Here is a 19627-nt window from a genome sequence, read left to right on the forward strand (position 1 = left end):
ATGTGAACATTTGTAACAGGGGATGAAAAGAGAAAGAAGAAGAAAAATAAAAAGACATGGATAGACGGATCCTATTGTGAGTAGATTTCTTAACCCCCACTTTAGCCCTGGATGTGGGATTCCCCTCTGTATGCTATGAATACGTTTTATTACCACTGGTTAATAAAGAAACTGCTTTGGGCTTATGGCAGGGCAGAATAGAGCCAGGCAGGAAATCTGAACAGAGATATAGAGAGAAAGTAGGTGAAGTCAAGGAGATGCCACGGAGCTGCCGAAGGAGCCAGACGCTAGAACTTTACCCAGTAAACCACAGCCTTGTGACAATACACAGAATAATAGAAATGGGTTAATTTAAGATGTAAGAGTTAGTTAATAAGAAGCCTGAGCTAATAGGCCAAGCAGTGCTGTAATTAATATAGTTTCTGTGTGATTTCTCGGGTCTGGGCAGCTGGGAAATGAAAGAGCAGCCTCCACCTACAAGCCCCCATTTGCTTATTGTGGAGCCCTTTTTCTGAATCCTGAGAGGGATCCCTAGAGGCCAGACTTTTAGTGTTCCCATTAAAGGAAGGAAAAAAGGAAGGAAGGAAGGAAGGAAGGAAGGAAGGAAGGAAGGAAGGAAGGAAGGAAGGGGAAGGAAGGGAAGGAGGGAGAGAGGGAGGGAGGGAGAAAAGGAGAGAGGGAGGGAAGGAGGGAGGGAGGAAGGAAAGAAAGAAGGAAGGCAGGAAGGAAAGAAGGAAGGCAGGCAATGTGATTGTGTATGCAGGGTACTGGAAGGGTCAAGATCACAGAGACAAAGGAGGATGGTAGTTGCCAGGGTTGGGGACAGAGAACTGAAGTATTTCCTGGGTGTGGCACTCTGGAAAGTGCACTAGAAGTGGAAGGCAGTGATAACTGCACAACTAAATAAATGGAGTTTTCTTTGTTTTGTTGGTTTTAGTTTTTGTTTGTAGGTAGATCTTGCTCTTTGTCTGGAGGGAGAGTGCGTGCTAAGGAAGAAACCCAGGACTGAGTGTACACATGCTAAGCACACACCATACCCCTGAGCTACACTCCAAATCCCGTGAATGTATTTAATACCATGCTGACTTTGAACTCACAGAGATCAGCCTGTTTCTGCTGAGTGCTGGGATTAAAGGCATGCGTCACCACACCCAGCCCATGACTATACTTAATACCAAAGGTAGCCATTAAAATCTGTTAAGATGGTGAATTTAGTCAGGCATGATAGAACACACCTATAATACCTGAATTTAGGAATCAGAGGCAGGAAGCTCACTATAAATTCAAAGCAAACCTGATCTACATAGCAAGTTCTAGACAAGTCAGGCCTACAAAATGCTAGCCCTTGTCCCCACCACACCCCCAAAGAAAGAGAGATAAACTTTATATAATATGTATCTTATCCCAATCTTTCTAAAGTCCTTGAGGAAGATGGTGAGGACATGGGCAGTAGGCCTGGGGGCTGCCCGGTAGGATCAGAGTGGATAGAGGGAGGGGAAGGGTCCTGACCCAGAGAACACACGGGTAGCTGCTGAGACCATCCCCATCCAGAGGAAAGGCAGAGGCAACAAGGAATTGAGTATCTGGGACACGAAGACCCTAATGGTTTATATATTGACTGCCGACCTGACAGGGTCTAGACTCGGGCATGTCTGTGAGGGTTCTCTAGGTTAGGCTGACTGAAGAAGACCTGCCCTAGCTGCCAAACTGAACAAAAAGAGATGAGATCGCTAGTTCAACACCAGCTTTTACATCTCTCTCTACATCCTGGCTTCTGACACAGTGCGGCCAACCACCTCAAGGCCTTGTGGCCAAGACTTCTCTGCTGTGATGGATTATAGCCTCAAACCGTGAGCTAAAACTTCCATAAGTTGCCATTTGCCAAGTATCTTGGTGCTGCAACAAGACAATTAAGTAATACAGAGATGAGTCATGGCTCCTTCTGCCCTTGAGCCAGGTAGGAGAACTTTCTGGCTCTGAGACTACAGAGCTTCTAATACCATGACAGCCTCTTGTCCATCCCACAAATAAATGTTGTGGGCTTGCTACATGCCAATGTTCTCCATTACCCATGGTCACAAGTCAAAGGAAACAATAGGAATCCCAGTGTCAGTAGACCACTGACAACAGAAGAGAAAAAGACCAGCCTGAACCTGATGAGGGACAGCCATCTCCCGTCTGTGGACTCAGGCCTAGGCATCCCAAGACCGACATGACTGCCGGCCCCCTCACCAGCAAAGCACTGCCCTTCCCACCTTCAGTCCCCCCATCTCTTATGTCTAACAGCTCAGGAAGAGTCCAGGAAGAAGCCTGAGTGGTGGTTCTGATGGCTGCCGAGGAGTACATTCAGAAAGAGGTGCTCTTCAAACTAAGACGTCCACTTGGAACTGGAGAAGATATTTTTATACAAATTTCTGGTTGTTGCTTCTTTAAAACAGTCTCGTATAGTCCAGGCTGGCCTTGAACGTTTTTTCTGGAGGTTGTCATTGAACTCTATAGAACCTTGTTACCTCTCCTCCCGAGTGCTTGGATTATAAGCAAGCTTCATCACACTCGGCTCTAAGCAATTTTTGCCAATTAAAGAAACAAACAGGGAGCTGGAGAAATGGCTCAGCAGTTGAGAGCATTGGTTGCTCTTCCAGAAGACATGGGTTTGATTTTTCAGCAATCACGTGGTGGCTCACAACATCTGTGACTCCAGTTTCAGGGGAACCAGTGCCTACCTCTGACCTCCACAGATGCCAGGCACACATATGATTTATAGACATACTTGTAGGCAAAACATACACATAAACATATGCATAAACACCTATGACAGATGTTACTATTCTTAATATGTAAAGAGTACTTGTAACTCACTTAAAAAACAAATATTACCCACCTCCAAAATGGGCAAATTAAAAGCTAATTCAGTAAGAAATAGATGCTAATAGTTAATCTTGAAATACTAGTATTATTTTTTAACACTGGCTCACGGGTAACCCAGCTAACCTTGAACTCTCTATACAGCCTAGAATGACCTTGAACTTCTGATCCTTCATCCCCAAGCCCCGGGATTATGGATCTGAACAACCACTCCTGATTTTATCAGTGATTGGGCAGGGTACCCTGGACCCTCAGACACACTAGGCAAGCGCTTCACCACCGAAGCTACATCCTCCAGCCCAACAAGTTCTATTTGACCCTTAAGAGATAGTCAGAGATTTACATGGCCCTGAGAAAATAAGCCTGCAAACGTGGCTGATAGGACCTTAAGAAAGAAAGCAGTTAACACATGGGCAACAGTTTAGCCATCAGGATAGACTTCAAGTCAACAGTATACTTTAAAAATTGGATATAAATATTTTTACTGTGGTATAGAGCCAGGCATGGTAAAAGATGCCATAATGCCAGCAATTGGTAAACTGAGGCAGAAGACTCCTGAGAGTTCAAGGTCAGCCTGAGCTGCATAGCAACACCCTGCCTCAAAAAGAAAAGAGAGAAAAAGAAAAGAGTGATATGATCTGAATGTTCATTGACTGAATTAATTATTGTCCATCTACCAAATAAAACACTCAACAGACTTACAAAAGAACTACGTAGAAGAATAAGAACTGACTCAGAAATTACCCTTGGTTTATTTCTTTTGTTTTATTTTTTATTACTTTTTTTAGTTGAAAATAGATTTGGGGGGGTGGGGGGCTGGAGAGATGCCTCAGCAGTTACAAACACCCACATGCTAGCTCAAAACTGTCCCTAACTCCAATTCCAGAGGATCTGACACCCTCATGCAGAATTACATGTAATCAAAATACCAATACACGGGCTGGAGAGATAGCTCAGAGATTAAGAGCACTGGCTGTTCTTCCAGAGAACCTGAGTTCAATTCCCAACAACCACATAGTGGCTCACAACCATCTGTAATGAGATATGGTGTCCTCTTCTGGCCTGCAGGCATGCATATAAGCAGAACACTGTATACTTAATAAATAGATAAATCTTTTTTAAAAAATACCAATACACATAAAATTAAAATAAATACATTTAGAAAATAGATGTTTTTCCATACAATGTATTTTGTTTATACGAAATTTTCACTCCCCTAGCCCCTCCCAGCTCCTCCACGCATCCCTACTCACCTGTGCTGTCTAGTCTTACATCCACTTGACATAAATAGAGTTATCTGAAAGGAGGGGACCTCCACTGAGAAAACGCCTCCGTAAGATGCAGCTACAGGGCATTTTAAATTAGTGACTGATGGGGGAGAAAGGCCAGGACATGGTGGGTAGCTCCTGGGTTCTAGAAGAGAGCAGGCTGACATGGGGAACAAGCCAGTAAGCAGCACTCCTCCGTGGCCTCTGCATCAGCTGGTCCCTCCAGGATCCTGCCCTATTTGAGTTCCTGTCCTGACTTCCTTCAGTGATGAACTGTGATGTGGAAGCATAAGCCAAATAAACCCAGCAACAGAAACCCTAGGACAGCACCTAAATCCACACCCCTTCTTTCTCTCCCTCATTATAAAACAAACAGGCATCTAAGAAACAAAAAATATGATAAAATAAAAACAAACCAGAACAGGACAAAACAAACAGGGGGGAAAAAGAGCCAAAAATGCATAATACACACATATAGAAACTCACACACTTGTACACACAGAAATCCCATAAAAACACAAAACTGGAAACCATAATATAATATATAAGCAAAATACTTGTAAGGTTTTACATACACACACACACACAATTTCCAGATAAAGCATTATGAGATGAAAAGAGAAGAAAACCCTCAAAAAATACCACTGAATTCTTTTCAGTGTTGAAATGTTGGCTGGGCCTAGGGCCTGCCCTTCAGTGTGGTTTGTATACACAATGATACTCCATTAGAAAAAAACTAATTTTTCCTTTGTGGATGGTTGTCAGTTGGAGATAACTTCTGGGTTAAGGATGGGGGCTTGTGTCTACGACCCCTCCCAGCATGGGATCCCACCCTAGACCTGCCTAGACCTGTGCAGGCCCTCTGCAGGCAGCATTGGCTTATCTTTGAATATGCAAACCTCCAGGGGTCCTCTATAGAGGAAGGTAGGGAGTCTGGGACATTCTAGTGGAGGGCGGAGACAGCCAGTCTCTGTGCCTGGACCTGGGTGACATTGCAAGTTGTTCCGTCATGGTGTATCCATCAGAGCAGAACTTCTGCATCCTGCGCTATGAATCTGTGGGGCCACACAAACACCTGCAATGAGCTCTGTGGAGCCTGCATCGCATATCATGCGCCTTTGAGCAGCATTGCTGGCCTCTGAAGGCTGCATTCCAGCAGCCACCTGCTCCCACCACAGCGGAACCTCCAGTCCATCTCCCCTGACAGGTGAGACAGAAGTTCTCCCTGGGAACAGATTGTTCTGTAAGACCCCCAGGCTCTTGCCGGGGAGACTGAGGGGGAGTGGAGGGGGAAGAGAGGGGACTCAATGAGCAAGCAAGGGAGGGGTGAGGAAGGGAAGCAAGGCCTCCTGGGTTCCTGGCCAGGAATTCACCAGGTAGGGGACAAAGCAAATCCAGGAATGTTTAAACTCCAAAGCACCAGGAGACTAATTTTGTACTGGGATGCATCTCCAGCATCTAGAATGAAAATGAGTACATAATATGTGGTCAACAAATATTTGTCCAATGAGCAAAACACATGAATAGAGGGATATAAATAATTGCATTACAGGATGGAAAATGGTCAGGGCAGAAGAGAGACGTCAAATGCTGTAAAACAGGAAGCTGAAACTGCTCGTTCATACAAATGATGATCAAAAGGTCTATGTGGGGCCCAGTTATTCATGGCAATTTTGGTTAAGTAGTTAATCAGTGAAAACAAGAACAAAGACTTGACCCATATTAATTAGTAGCCTGTATCCTGAGACCTGCAGATGAGGAAGCCAGACTGCTCTGAGCCCAACCTCCCAGAACCCAGGATCTATTTTTGGAGGCAGGTCCTGAAATTACATCTGAAGTTGGAATGCCCAGCGACAACTGCAGGGTAAGGCCGGTCCAGGCCCACATATCTCAACCAAGCACAGCTCCTGGTGCAGGCAAGCTTCTCAGCAAGCAGGCCACTGTCCCTCGCTGCTTATCAACCCTGACTGTGCTCAAAACTCAAGGAGCCTGGTCAGGAATACTTAGCTGGGCCCCACCCGAAGAGATCTAGGTCTCAAGAACAGGAGGCAGAGGCTGTGGCAATGGGCTTTGTTAAGGGTATACCACAGGGTGGAGATTCCCCAGCTGAGGGCTTCATACATCCTGGGTCTGGTTCTAACGGGTAGGCATCAGCTCAGCCCCAGATTCCATGGAGAATGCCCTGGGTGCTCACAATTATTTCACCTCTGGCATCATCTCCAAAATGGCCTGCATTAGATGTACGTTGGAAGCTGATTCTTAGGTCACCTCCAAGATGTTCTTGGGTGGTACCCAGAGTGTTCTTCAAACACACTCTACAGGTGAGTCTCAGGTACCATGCAATATGAGGACCATGCCTGGATTGAGGGAGGCTTGGGGCCAGATGGAGAAAGCCAGAGAATTAACAAGACAGGCAACTGCTCTCAGGAGTCCTGGCGTCTGAAGTAGGGCTGGGGAGAACATGCTGGCAGACTCAGTGAGGGGCTTCTAGAGCTAAGCAGGGGGCTACAACACAGTCTCTGGGGTTAGCTCTCATCTCTGCTGGAGATGTGATATACTATCACGGCAGTTTTTATCTGGACAAGCTAACAGTAAGGCCTCCATACAGCCCTGAGACTGAGGAACATGGCAGGTGAGCATATTCAGGGTACCTGAACCAGAGCGGCAGCCAAGCAGTGTCTCAACAGTCTGGTCACCTATATGACACAAGAGCAGTGCCCTTTCTCAGTGCTGAAAGTTTTATCTGGTGTTCTGGTTTGAACTAGAAATGAAGCCCTCATGCTTCTTCCTTCATGTTGGGGAAATGCTCTACCAGTGGCCCAGAATCCCAGTCAAGGAAAGTGGCTGCTTAGCAAGCAGGAAGGCTGGGTCTGATGTTAAAATAAACAAACAGACAGAACCCAGCTGTGGTGGCATGTATTTGTAAGCCCAGCACTGGGGGGAGGCGGAGACAAGTAAAACCTTAAGACTCACTGGCCAGCCACCTTCAGCGACCTGACAAATCCTAAAACCATGAGAGACCATGTCTCTAAAATAAAATAGTGATTAGCACCTGAGATCAGAGGTTATCCTCTCGTATCCTCCCGTACATGCATGTAAGTACACATATGTATACACACACACACACACACACACACACACACACACACCACAGGGAAAAGTGCTCTACTACTGAGCCACACCCAACAACGTCTACACAGTGAGAGTCACTGTACAGAAAGTGACTCGCTGCGCCCTTCATCTCTCACTATTATTTGGTGGTGGGGGGGAATACTTGAAGAGTGGATGGAAATCTTGGGTCCCTGCTGTCCCCACTGATGTCACAAAGGTTAACATCTTTGTGAAAAGCCCTGCCGCAGTTCCTCTCTATATGACTGCATCTTTTTCTGTGTTGTTCAGTCCCACAGAGCCAGAGTACAGCTCCTGGTGAGAGGAAGCTCCCGCTCCCCTCTTTGGTTATCTTTATCTGCAGCACTGGGGTCCTGACTCACCACTATTGTTCATTCTCTCGATTTTGACAGGTCCTTCCTCTTCCCTTTCCCCTCCTGAGACACCCTTCCCTTGGGAATCTGCCTGAAACCAGGGTGAAGGGGCCTGAGGAGTGGAGGAAGGTGCAGTCTCAACAGAGTTACCCTTTTCTAGTCTACGTAGCACGAATAGAAGCTCAGTTCTTTGACGTTGGAAAACTTCTCTCAGACACTCCTCACACTTCCTGGGTCAAAGCCATATCCATAGTATTCAGTTCCTCCTCCTTCTGGCTGAGATTTGGTCATTCAAACGGGCCGAGTTCAGTCACGATTCTTGAATGGATGGATGGGACATAACTTTCAAAGCGCACTGTTTAAACGCTCACAAACCAGTTTTGTGGCCCTGACCTACACCTCTACTTTCTATATCCATCTTCCAACCCACCCTGTGACCGCTATCCAGGAAGCGCCAGCCTTTCTTCCTTCTGGGTACCGGCTTAGAACAGTATTAACGGGTTTAGGTATTTCCAGGTTCCCTAAGGTGGGATTTCTGGTCTGGGTCCACAGACCCCGAAATTGGGTGCAGAGAAACGGATGGTGCCCAAGAGTGGACGCAATGGCTTCAGGGCTCTCACCTCGGAAAATCAGGCTGGCGACAGGGTCGCTGCGCCGGTCCTTCTTCACATTGGGGAGGTTGCTGGCCCTCGCCAGCAGGCAACAGAGCATGGCTCTGCTGCCCAGGAGTGCGGGGCGGAGGGAACAGGAGCGCGGGACACAGCCACTACTACCCGACCAGCGTTCAGATCCGGGATGGCCACACCAAGAGAGCTGTCGCTCCGCTGCGCCTCCGCGGAGACTCGGTCAGCCCCGAGAAGCGAGGCTGAGCGTGCGGGCAAGGTACACCCACAGGGCGGATCCTCCCCTCCAGCCTGGCCTGGGTCCGCCCTCAGGGAGGCTACCGGGGAGGAGCAAGGAATGGGACTTACGCCTAGTTCTGCGGGCCCCCAGGGAAGGAAACGAGTGGCGGGCAAGGACCGCGCGGTGTGGACGCCTAAAACACCATAGGTCCAAAGAGCTGCATGCTGGATTCTGTGCACCCAGACTCGGCTCAGAGCAGCCGCGATGATTTCCCGGTGGTGCCTGGAGCTGTCAAGGTCTGGACTCAAATCATACAGTGTTCCCAGTCTCTGTCCATTCTATCTCCTGCAGTTCCCTGAGGCAACAGTCTCTGAACTCCTCACCCTCTACGGGGGAGAAGGTTGCTTAAGTTGAGCCTTAAGTCATCCCCGCTCTTAGCGCTCTGCGGCGTGTTTTTGGTCCTCACGGGGCCTTTGCTTCTCTGTTTTCCAACAGTCCAGCAGGTAGGGACTCTGGTCCCTCCCCTCCTTATTTTGAAGGGTACAGCACTTTCAAAGGGGAAATCCCAGTCTAGGCACTCCCGCTCCGCTCCAGCAACCTAAGAGCAGCGTGGCTTGACAGTGAAGACAGTCAACTGGAGTGGATGCTTAGAGGTCTGCGATGGACTGTGACTGTCAGGTTCCTGTCTCCCTCTCCTCTGACAGCACGCGGGCACTGAGGACCACACCACTCTACCACTAGGCTAAAACCCGTCATGCACTCTTTTCGCTGCAATCTCTGAAAGATCCTCCAAGCTTTCTGTAGGCACTCTTTCCCCTCTACTCTTTTGAACCATCCAGTCATGCTTCCAAATCTTATCACACCACCAAAACCACAGATCCTGTGGTGAAAATATGGCAAGAAAGAGGAGAAAGGAAGGAGGGAGGGAGGGAGAGAGAGAGAGAGAGAGAGAGAGAGAGAGAGAGAGAGAGAGAGAAAGTCCACAGAGCAGGTTCTCCATAAATAATTATTTTTAAAAAGAAATGGTTAAAAGCAGACCCAGGTCCCATTCCTTCTCAGCTTTATCATCACCACCCTGGTTGAAGCCGCTGCTTGCTTTGCCTGAGCTACAGTGACAGACAGATTCCATCAGTCTCCCATCGTCTGCCTCTGCCTCCACCAGCACCACCCTGGTGTACTCTCAAGCCAGTGTCACCCAGTGTCACCCCTTCACTCCAAATCTCCACAGCTCCCATCTCACTTGAAGTAGAACCCAGAGCCCTAGATGGCCTTTACAGCCCTGCCTGATCCATCCTTCTTCGGGCCTGCCGCCTTTCTCATGGCTCCTCAAACACGCCAGGCCAGCAGCCTTTGGATCCTGAGAGCTGCTCTCTCTGACCTTCTTATTCCTGCCCTTCTTTTACAGATCCAGTCTGTAAGGGCCTCCACTGGCTATCAGTGTAAACCTGCAACCTACCTCCTCCTTCACGTCCGTTATTATTTGTTTCTTGTTTGTTTGTTTTTAAAATTGGGCCTCTCTTAACTCAGGCTGGCCTTTGTAGGGAAGAATGACCTTGAACTTGCAGCCTTGCCTCCCCGTCCTCAGTGCTGGGATTATATTCCCACTTTATGCAGTTCTGGAGCTCAAACTCGGGGCTTCAGGAATGCTAGGAAAGTGCTCTACCAACTGAGCCACACGGCACACCACCCCTCCCCCAAATCTCCCGGGCACAGTTGTTTCTGGCACCAATCACTAGGTAATCTTACTTCTTTTCCTCCCTTCCCATTAGAATGTTGGGTGGGCTCTCAGGTGTTTTGGGAATTTAGCAGAGTCACTGTATCTGGAGTAGAATTAGAGTAAATAATAGCAAGGGTAAATAGTAGCAAGGGTAAACATTAGAGTGAATAGCGGTTTTCTAGAAGTACTTTGACCTCAAGAATCATGGAATGTGAATCAAGAATATGGAAAACAGCGAAGAATCATTGTGGAAAACAGTGGTTGTTTCCCATGATTTGTAGAATTGTTTTTCTGAGGGGCATTGCAACCTTTGCATTATTTCATCACAGAATGCTTCTGGCACACCTAAAGCTCTGGGATTATTGTGTACTGCAAATGATCAGCCAGCTGGTGGTGGTGCACGCCTTTAATCCCAGCACTCGGGAGACATGTGGATCTCTATGAGTTTGAAGACAGCCTGGTCTATAAGAGCTAGTTCCAGAACAGGCTTCAAAGCTACAGAGAAACCCTGTCTCGAAAAACAAACAAAAAACAATAATAAGGACTAAAGTCATGTGGGCATGTAATGGTTTCCCTTAGAGGAACATATAGATCAGATTAAGGACCTTGGCATGAAAAAATACTTTACTTAAAAAACATCTTTGTGTAACAATCAGTAAATATGCCTTTGTATGGCAGTTCGAGGTTCAGTTCAGTTCATCAGAGGCTGGACCTTCTTGCTGCCACACAGGCCTTAAATTTTCATCTTGGAGTGACTGCTTTCTTTGACCAACCCATGCAGCACAGAACACCCCGGCACTAAGGAGTGTCCCCTAAAGTGGGGGGGGGGTTCGCCACTGTCACCTTCTCAGCACCTGGAACAGGGTTTTGCACAAGGCAGGCTCTCTATAAAGTTCTCTAAAAGGGCACTGCACCCCACACTTCTCATTGGTCATCTCTAGCTTATGGGAATCAGCCACATCTGTCCACTATGGATGCTCAGCACCAGGGAATGTAGACACAGATGCCAGCTGCTGCATCTCTAGGCAAGAAGAGAAAGGCCCTCAAAAGGGCCAGCAATTCCCACTGGAGTGGGGCCTGATGCAGGGAAGGGGAAGAAGGAGAGTTGGAGGCCATCCACTTTCCAGAATGTCCTCTAGCTGCTGGGACCCTCTCTTCCTTTCCCTGTCTCTACTCCTCTCCCTTGGTTCCCACTTCTCTCCTAGCAGAACCTAGCTCATTAGATGCCCACCTTTGGCTTCAAGCTGGACTCTGCTCTATCTCCTGCCAGTGGCAGAGTTGCCATGGGTCTGCATCCTACACTGTTCTTGTAAGGGCACAGGCTTGTATTCCTGAACCAAGAAACTGAACTCCCAGTCCTGCTTCCTGGAACTAAGGTAGCATAGAGGAAATTGCCAATGAGACTCAAATGCCCCAGGTACCCTGGGCAGCAGAACAGAGAGAGCGCTGAACCTGCCTGGTTCAGCAAGATGCTATGGGAGTGTGCAGTGCACATCCTTACCCAGAATTCATCCTGTCTCTAGCTTGCAGGCGAGTGACTGATCACAGATCACTTGGAACTGTCATTTAAGTCTATTTGAGCCAACAATGTCAGTTAATTGCAATTTAGGTCACCCTTCTGAATACTCATAATGTCGGTAGTCTCACCCAGGTGTCCACAGGCTCCTGGTGCCATCGACTGGTATCTGCTCCTGCCGGATGACTAATGGCATATCCTAACTGGCCATGCCATGGTCACCCCAGCCGCAAATGGTCCATTAGCCACACTGTAGTCACGAGATCTTCAAGCATAGTTGGGTCACTGCCCTGATGAAGATCTTCAAGGGTTTCCTTCTCTCTTGGAATGAAGCCTACATTCCTTTCTTGCGCCAGAGGTTAAGGTCACTCAGGCCTTTGACCCTAGAGCTCCAATTCCAGGCAGTTTTCATTTTCTTGAACATACCAAGTTCCCCTCCAGCTTGGGAATCTGCTTGCAGCTGCTCTTCTTCTACCTCTTAGTGCCACCTCCAACCACCCATGGGGTCTCAGTTCAAGAACCAGTCCCCAGGGAAGCTGTCCCAGGCCTCCCTCTAGGCTGGGTCACTCTGGTGAGGAATCACGCCAGCTGAGACTTTGCTCCTTAGTGCTCATGGCAATTGTAAGGAAGACCTGTCTATAAAATTGCTTGTTCATGGTCAGGGAGCAGGGCTGGCTGGGCGCCCTGGTGCTCCTAGTGTCCTGGACGTAAAGCTAGGGCTCCACCTCCTGAGAAAGGCAACGCTTTTCAGAGAAGACAGCATTGCCCCCTAGGGGAAATTTCAGGTATTGTGAACACATTTTGAAGATTCCTAGTTTTGCCCCCACCCCTCTGCATGCCCAAGTATGAACACACACAGACATACAGGCACACACATGCACGCACACACACACACATGCGCACATACACACCACATAAACCCTAAACGTGCGCGCGCGCACACACACACACACACACACACACGCACACCACATAAACCCTATCGTATCATTTCTCTTTCCCTGTCTCTACTCTAGTCCACCACAGTCAGCACAGGAAATCTGCGAGGTATAACTAATATTTTTAGAGGAATATTCCCAGGGACTTGGGCAAAATGTTGGCCTGTGTCCAAGAAACAAGGGTTCCACACACCTTTTCCACAAACCAGAAAAGCAACATCTGGTGACCCAAACCCTGAAACATCCTGAGGCCTCTTCCCATCTGAACCTCCAACTTCCTGGCTTTCCTGCTGTTTGCTGCCCAGGGCTTTCACAAAACAGACCGCTGTTCCCTTGTAGACTTCACAGTGGGGCCTAGAAGCTCAATGGGGTCTCCCGCCAAGGGGATTTGTCTCTGTGATAAAGCTGAGATAGGGGTAGGGAGACGGCTTAGGCAGTAAAGAGTTTGCCATGAAAATGTGAGGATAGGAGTTCCTTCCTACAACCCATGTTAAAAAACAAAAAACAACCAGGTGTGTAGAGCAGACGTGTAAGCCCAGTACTGGAAGGAACGTGAGCCTGCTTATTCATGCATATGTATAGACACACACACAAACAGAATGAAGCTGTAATGGAGAACGGGGCTTAGACTACAGCCTGTCTCCCTACACTCCATATCTGTTCTTCCCTCTTCCACTGACATCTCCACAGTTTTACCCAGCGCTTGACATCCAGATTGAAACCATATTTCCTAGCCTCCCTTGCAGATAGATATGAGTATGGGATCAATGAGATAGAAGGAGGAAGTATGTATGTAACTGTCTGGTGTGCCTTTAAGGAGAAAAATTGTGCTTCCCCAGAACCTTTTCCTTCTGGCTGGAACGCAAATTACGATGATATTGTCTATGATGATATCCCAGGCCATATTGTCAAAGATGTTCCCTGGAGAGAACAGAGCAACAGGCAGAAGAATCTTATACAACCTGATGCATCAGGAGCTTTCGAGCTAGGACTCCTGTATGTCAGCGATTGCCATTGTTTCTCATGGAAACATTAGGGAATCTCATGATACTGGGTATGCATGGATCTGCAGCTACAGAGAGCCACCTCTTTACCAATAGGAGGTGATAGGGCCGGCTAGAAGTCAGTGGGAAAGGACTCAATTGTGAAGCGGTTTGTATAACAAGTCCAGTTTTGTGATTTCATGTTTCCAGACTGATCGAGGTAAGAAAAGGGAAATTAAAAAGTCCTCGTTGGCTTTAGTGATGTCATCCCTCCTGGGTGCTGAAGGATAAGTCTAAGGGAGAGGATGCAGTCCTATAATTTACCGGACTGAAAGTAAGCACTGTATATCATACAATACACTGGTGTCCCGAGGCCCGGGCTACAGATGTGCTATCTGGGGACAATATGATGTTTCACAGCAAAATTGTGCACAAGTTAAGCATTAGAAGGTTTCCCATATTAATCTCCTCTTCCCTTGAAAAATAAGAGAATCTGGCAAAGGAACCCATTTAGCACAAATCTAACACCTGTGTACAGGTCAGGGGGAGAGGTACACTGCCCCCCACTTACCCAACGGGTACATGTCTTTTTCTCAATAGCCCAGTTCAGATCACCTCACTCGCTAGGCTCCCAAGATACAGGAGAGTTTGTAGCCCTGTTCTCTGTAATCGCGGTGGCTCTAGCGCCTGGCCATGGATGAGGAATGACATTTTCTCACACTGTCTAGAGCGTTGTTTCCCCAAGATCTGAGTACCAAGCACCTTGAGGCACAGTTCTGACTTCTGGCTCAGTGACACCACCCTTTAGAGGCATGCACTGCGTGAGTTGACAGATTCCTTCAGGACGCATTTGCCGTTCCCTAAATCTTCCAGAAGTATGCATTCTCCTGTGTGTCCCAATCCAGTCACTACCTTCATGTTGCTAAGGATGCAAACACTCACGTAGTCCAACTACAACCACAATTATGTGACCTCCAGGAAGAGCCGCTGTGCTGGAAATGACGCAGGCTCCTCTTTCTTTGCCCCTCCCTCCCTCCCTCCCTCAATAGTTTTCTGACACTGGGTTGTACCCAAGGCTGCCAGCTGTCTTCACCCCTTTTCAACTTTCATTTCGGGAAGAGGCCCACAGTGACACCACTGTCGTCTCCCCAAGAGTGCCTGCTGTCCTCCAGAGAAACATATGACCCACCATCCTGGACTAGGGTATCATGTCCTAAGCAGGTACTTCCACAGGTTTACGAGGACTCTGAGTGGGCCTAGCACAAGGGCTGGGATGCCTGGAAATCGCACTAAATGGTATCTGGCTGGCCTATCAGACACAGAGAAGGTGAGTCAGGACAGAAGCTTACTAAGCTGAGAATGTGTCCTTGAGGCCACACGACAGAACTGAGGACCTCCAGACCACTTGTGTGATGTGGCAGGGGCTTGGGGTGATTTGCGTGTACAGGTCAACATGCAGTCAGCGCCAGAGCCTGTATCCAATCTTCTCCTTCCTCCTCTTGTCTCTGAGTCAGACCTAGATCTGGAAGGGGACAGTAGAGCGAGTAAAGGCGGTGTGGAGATGACTGTAGCTGTGGCTGCCTGGGCTTGAGAGTCCAACTCCAGTCATCATGGGAGCAGACATCAGGCTAGTCACTTCGGCTCTTTGTGCCTCAGTTTTTGCTCTGTGAAGTGGGGTGATGAGAGTTGTTACCAGCTGTGCTTGCTTTGGACCAGGACACAGTTTGTGTTACACATTCTATTCAGAATCATGTCAGGTATTAAGAAGTCTGGATCTTGTCCACAGGATCTTTGTGGGGTTTGATAGGAACACTTTCTGAAAATGATGTATTGCTTATGTTTAGCCAATGTCCTCTTCCCTTCCTTGTGATAAAGGCAAGTTAAGAAGTCAGAACTGGGCGGCAGTGACGCATACCTTTAATCCCAGCACTCGGGGAAGCAAAGGCAAGAGGAGATATCTCTGAGTTCAAGATCAGCCTGGTCTACAGAGCAAGTTCTAGGACCATGAGGGTTATGCAGAGAAACCATAACTCAGAAAACCAGCCAAGAAGAAGAGGAAGAAGAAATAGTAGAAGCAGTCAGGCCCCTCCACCTTTGGTCCTTTGTCCTATACTGTGCGCCTCACAGCCCCATGCTCCCTTTCCTGGACTCAGCTCAACACTGGGCATTCAGCCTGGTTGGTGTGGGTGGCACATGGCAGGCATTCCAGAGCCCTTTCTGCTTTGTGGGCCTCTATAAGGGGATGCACTGACAAGTGTACCACCTTGGCAAAGCCCCTGGGTCTTCCGGGCCAAATCCTCACGTTCCCTTCGACCCTTTAGAGCTGACCGAGCAAGGCATGACTACTGTACCACAGACAATCTGTAAGATAGTGTAGCCTAACCATGTCACTGGAAAGGCAGGGCTACGTCAGCTAGGGAGACGAGGCTTACCAGAAGCACAGTTTGCCTGTGTCTGCCCCTGGCCAGAGCCTGCTCTGTAATCATTCACCAACCTGGCCCTGAGGAGCAGAAGGGTAAGCAAGCTTAAATACTGCAAGGCAGCCAAATTTAGACATGGGCTAAGAGTTTGGCTAGTGCGGAAGGTGGAAGGTGGCCAGGGCCTGGGGGAGGGGAAACCTGTTCTCTACTGCCGGACAATGACATCCTGAATTGTGAGTTCCAGCCAGCCTGCTTCTCAGGTTCAGAGCACAGATAAATACACTTCCTTTCTCTAGCAGCGAGCTCTGGGCTCCAGGAAAGGGGAACATCCCCAGAGGAGGCCAGCAGCAACAAAGAGGAGGATGATGGATGACCTCCTCCTGGTGAGGTTGAGGGAAGGCTCCAGCCAGGCCCCCTGGGGCTAAATGAAGACTGGCCTGCTGGCTGCATCAGCTGCACTTCCTCCAGTGGGCTAGAAAACACTCCCATATCATTATCCCTACCCTTTCTCCCACCAGAGCCCCTGAGGCTGCCCTGTGGTGGGGTGGATAGCAGGCAGAGAATGAAGGGAGGAGGCCAGGGACACTGGAAGGAAATCAGGACTGCCTGGGTGGACACCAGAGGAGAATCGGCTTTAGACCAGCAAAGACACACAGTACTGAGGTGTACCTTTACAAAGCTGTTCGGACTTCCAGACAGTGAGTGAGAAGTCAGAGTCAGAGACTAGCTTAATACCCAAAGAATATGGCCGGCCTTTCAAAATAGTATCCTCCCTTCCCTCAGCCAGGGAACAGAAGTGGAGAAGGAGGAGAGAGAACACCTGTGGTACCCTCTGGAGTAGTGGTTCTCAACCTCCCTAATGTTGACCCTTTAATACAGTGCCTCACGTTTTGGTGACCTCCAACCATAAAATTACTTCATGGCTACTTCATAGCTCTAAGTTTGCTACTGTTGTGAATGTAAATATCCGATATGAAACCCCTGTGAAAGGTCCTTGACTCCAAAGGGGTCAACACCAGTCTCGCCCACCAGGTTGAGAACCACTGCTCTAGAAACAAACCACATGGAGCCCAGAGCCCTCGGCCAGGCACCTAAACCAGGCCATTGGCTGGTCTGCTCAGAGATGAGCATACAGGGAGGAAACCCAAAAGTCTGCACCCCAACCACACAAGAAGATGACCTTGTCCTGTCTGCTGGGAACACGTTGATAAAGCTCATTTCCAAAGGCGTAGAGGGAAAGCTGGTGGACAAGTCAAAGCGTGGGGGAGGGAGCGCATGTGGAATGTTCTCTAAGTTCTTCAGTCACTCCTCTTAGCGCAGGCTGCTTTCCAGGCTGCCCATCCTGGCTCTCGCTCCAAAGGTGCACCAAATTCTGCACTCAGCACTGGGTGCTCCCAACACATCTACATGTGCCCTGTTTGTCTCAAGCCCACCTTCTGAGAGCAACTGTGGGCATCCCAGATGTCTCATGCACTCCAGGGTGCACACATGTTTGGAAGCACACGTGCGTCCTTAGTGACAAGTGTGATCCTGAAAGGGGATGGCCACTGGATGGCCAGGGACTGGCTGATACTCTAACCTTCTGGACCAGGGATGCAGGGAAAATAGGACTGAACTGGAAGGAAGACTGAGAAGAGAACCTACAGGTGAAGAGTGAAACTGGCCCACTCCTGGTCCCCACATCTCAGATTTGGAAGACAAATCATGAAGATCTCAGCCCTGGTCTGGTCCTGGTGGAAAAAGGTTGTCCTGGGAAAGCAGACATGACCAGCCTTCACCTCCTGATAGAAAAGCACAGGCAGAGCCCAGCTGAAGCTTGTTGTGGAAAAGCCCACGACTGGAGAGGAGCACGCTGCCTGGTATTAGGGGACCCCAGTCTAATGAAGTCTAAATACAATGCCAGTATTCTGTTAAGAGTGATGAAGAAAGAGTCCTGATGCTGCCAGCTAAACTCCCCCTCACTCCGCCATCGTGTGTGTGTGAGAGAGAGAGACAGAGAGAGAGAGAGACAGAGACAGAGAGACAGACACACACACACACACACAAAGAGAGAGAGAGAGAGAGAGAGAGAGAGAGAGAGAGAGAGAGAGAGAGAGAGAGAGACTAGGATTCCTGGAGGCGTGGCTTTGCTTCTGCCTCCAGTGGCAGCCAGCCTGCTAGTCTAGCTTCTGATAGTGAGCAATGGCCCATAGAAGTGCTGGGCTATAAATAGGTGAAGGCCCAGGCCTTCCCTGGAGAGGAGCAGAGACCTGCTAGACAGTGCAGCCAAAAGTGGAAAGAGATCGTTTAAGGAATCCAGAAAAGAGGGGTAGTGGCCCCATTCTCCTGCTGATCCACCAAAATGCCACCCCTAGCTCAGCTGAAACACAGCCAGGCTACTTCTATCTCACAACCTCAGTTTCCCCTGAGTTGCGCCCCCCCCCCCCCCCCCCCCCCCCCCCCCCCCCCCCCCCCCCCCCCCCCCGTATCTTTTCAATATCCAACACCAGCCTGGTAGAGTTAGTCAGTCTTTTTCCTGGCTTCCAGGAACGCCTCGATCGCGCCCCAGGATCCCACTCCGGTCCTGCCAGGTTCCCTGACTGTGTCTCCTGCCTTCCTACCTGCAAACACAGCAGAGCAGTAGGCGTCGCTGATGTCGGAGTCCGGGGTGTGGACATTCTCCGCGAAGAGGATGAAGACTCGCAGCATCACGAAACAGGAGGGGCAGGGCCAAGGCGCAGGCGGAGGGTCCCCTCAGGAGCAAAGTCGACCTGCCTGGCTGGCTGCCGGCTCCCAGGTGCTGTCCTGAAGAGGAACAGGCTACTCCAGGCGGCCCAAGTGGGCTTGGCAAGGACCCCGCCTCCGACTTCCTCACCGGGCTAGTCAGTGGGCTAGTCCGAGTGCACTGCGAGAATAGGGGCTTCTGTTCATTTCCCACCCCCGCAGTCCTACTCCTTCATGGAATTCAACGTCCCGGCCACCAGCTTTCCCAATGACAAGGCACTTTGCATCAGACCCTGTAGCTACCGGCTGGGCGGTGGCCGCGGATGGCCGGAGAAAGAACAAGGGCTTCAGGCGCCCTGCGCAACCCAGATCTCGCTCCCGGACAGAAGAAAGCTCGGCCCCTCCCCTGACCTACCACCTCTGGCCGAGAGCGCTACGCTTGGCTGTGCGCGTCGCTTGCAAAAGTCACCCGGACTTGATAGCTCCTTAGAAGCCAGTCAGCCCCGGGGAGGAAGAGAGGTCCAGAGCATAGAGCTGGGAGCAGGCGCAGGCACAGCAGATGCTGTCCCTGGGAGTCAGAATCTCATTGGTGGACAGCACAGTGACTTTAAAAACTTTGCCTCCATTCCTAGCTGTAAAAGTAACATATGTTTTAACCAGAACACACAAAGGAAGACACCTCTGGCTCTTTAAAACAACAACAACAACAAAACTGCATTAAAATAAGATTGGGATATTTACCAATCTAGGCTTCCCCCTGAACTGAGACACACACGTGTGTAAGTGACAATTTTCCTTGATTAGCTGAGTCAGAGGATCGGTGCTATGTCCTACTGCTTCATGTAATCTTTCTCTTGTATCACTAAAAGTTTTTCCTAAACAGTGTTGGGAA

General features: G+C 49.1%; 1 protein-coding gene across 17 annotated transcripts in view; it reads right to left on the minus strand.

Moving 5' to 3' along the window:
- Dysf (dysferlin) overlaps window positions 1-19176 on the minus strand; it is a 197870-nt gene extending 178694 nt beyond the window's left edge. For 9 of the 17 annotated variants that reach the window (XM_050165395.1, XM_050165391.1, XM_050165393.1 and 6 more), the window contains exon 1: window positions 8236-8481. In XM_050165395.1, coding sequence (XP_050021352.1) covers window positions 8236-8326 — 91 coding nt within the window. In that variant the 5' untranslated portion in view covers window positions 8327-8481. Of the gene's footprint in view, window positions 1-8235; window positions 8482-18632 lie in introns of those variants that run through there. The other 8 variants (XM_050165387.1, XM_050165383.1, XM_050165380.1 and 5 more) reach the window with 3 other exon arrangements.
- Between the last annotated feature and the right edge of the window lie 451 nt (window positions 19177-19627).

Source organism: Alexandromys fortis, unplaced genomic scaffold, assembly GCF_014885135.2.
Source record: "Alexandromys fortis isolate MF-2015 unplaced genomic scaffold, M_Fortis_MF-2015_v1.1 scaffold_158, whole genome shotgun sequence".
Taxonomy (NCBI): Eukaryota; Metazoa; Chordata; class Mammalia; order Rodentia; family Cricetidae; genus Alexandromys; species Alexandromys fortis.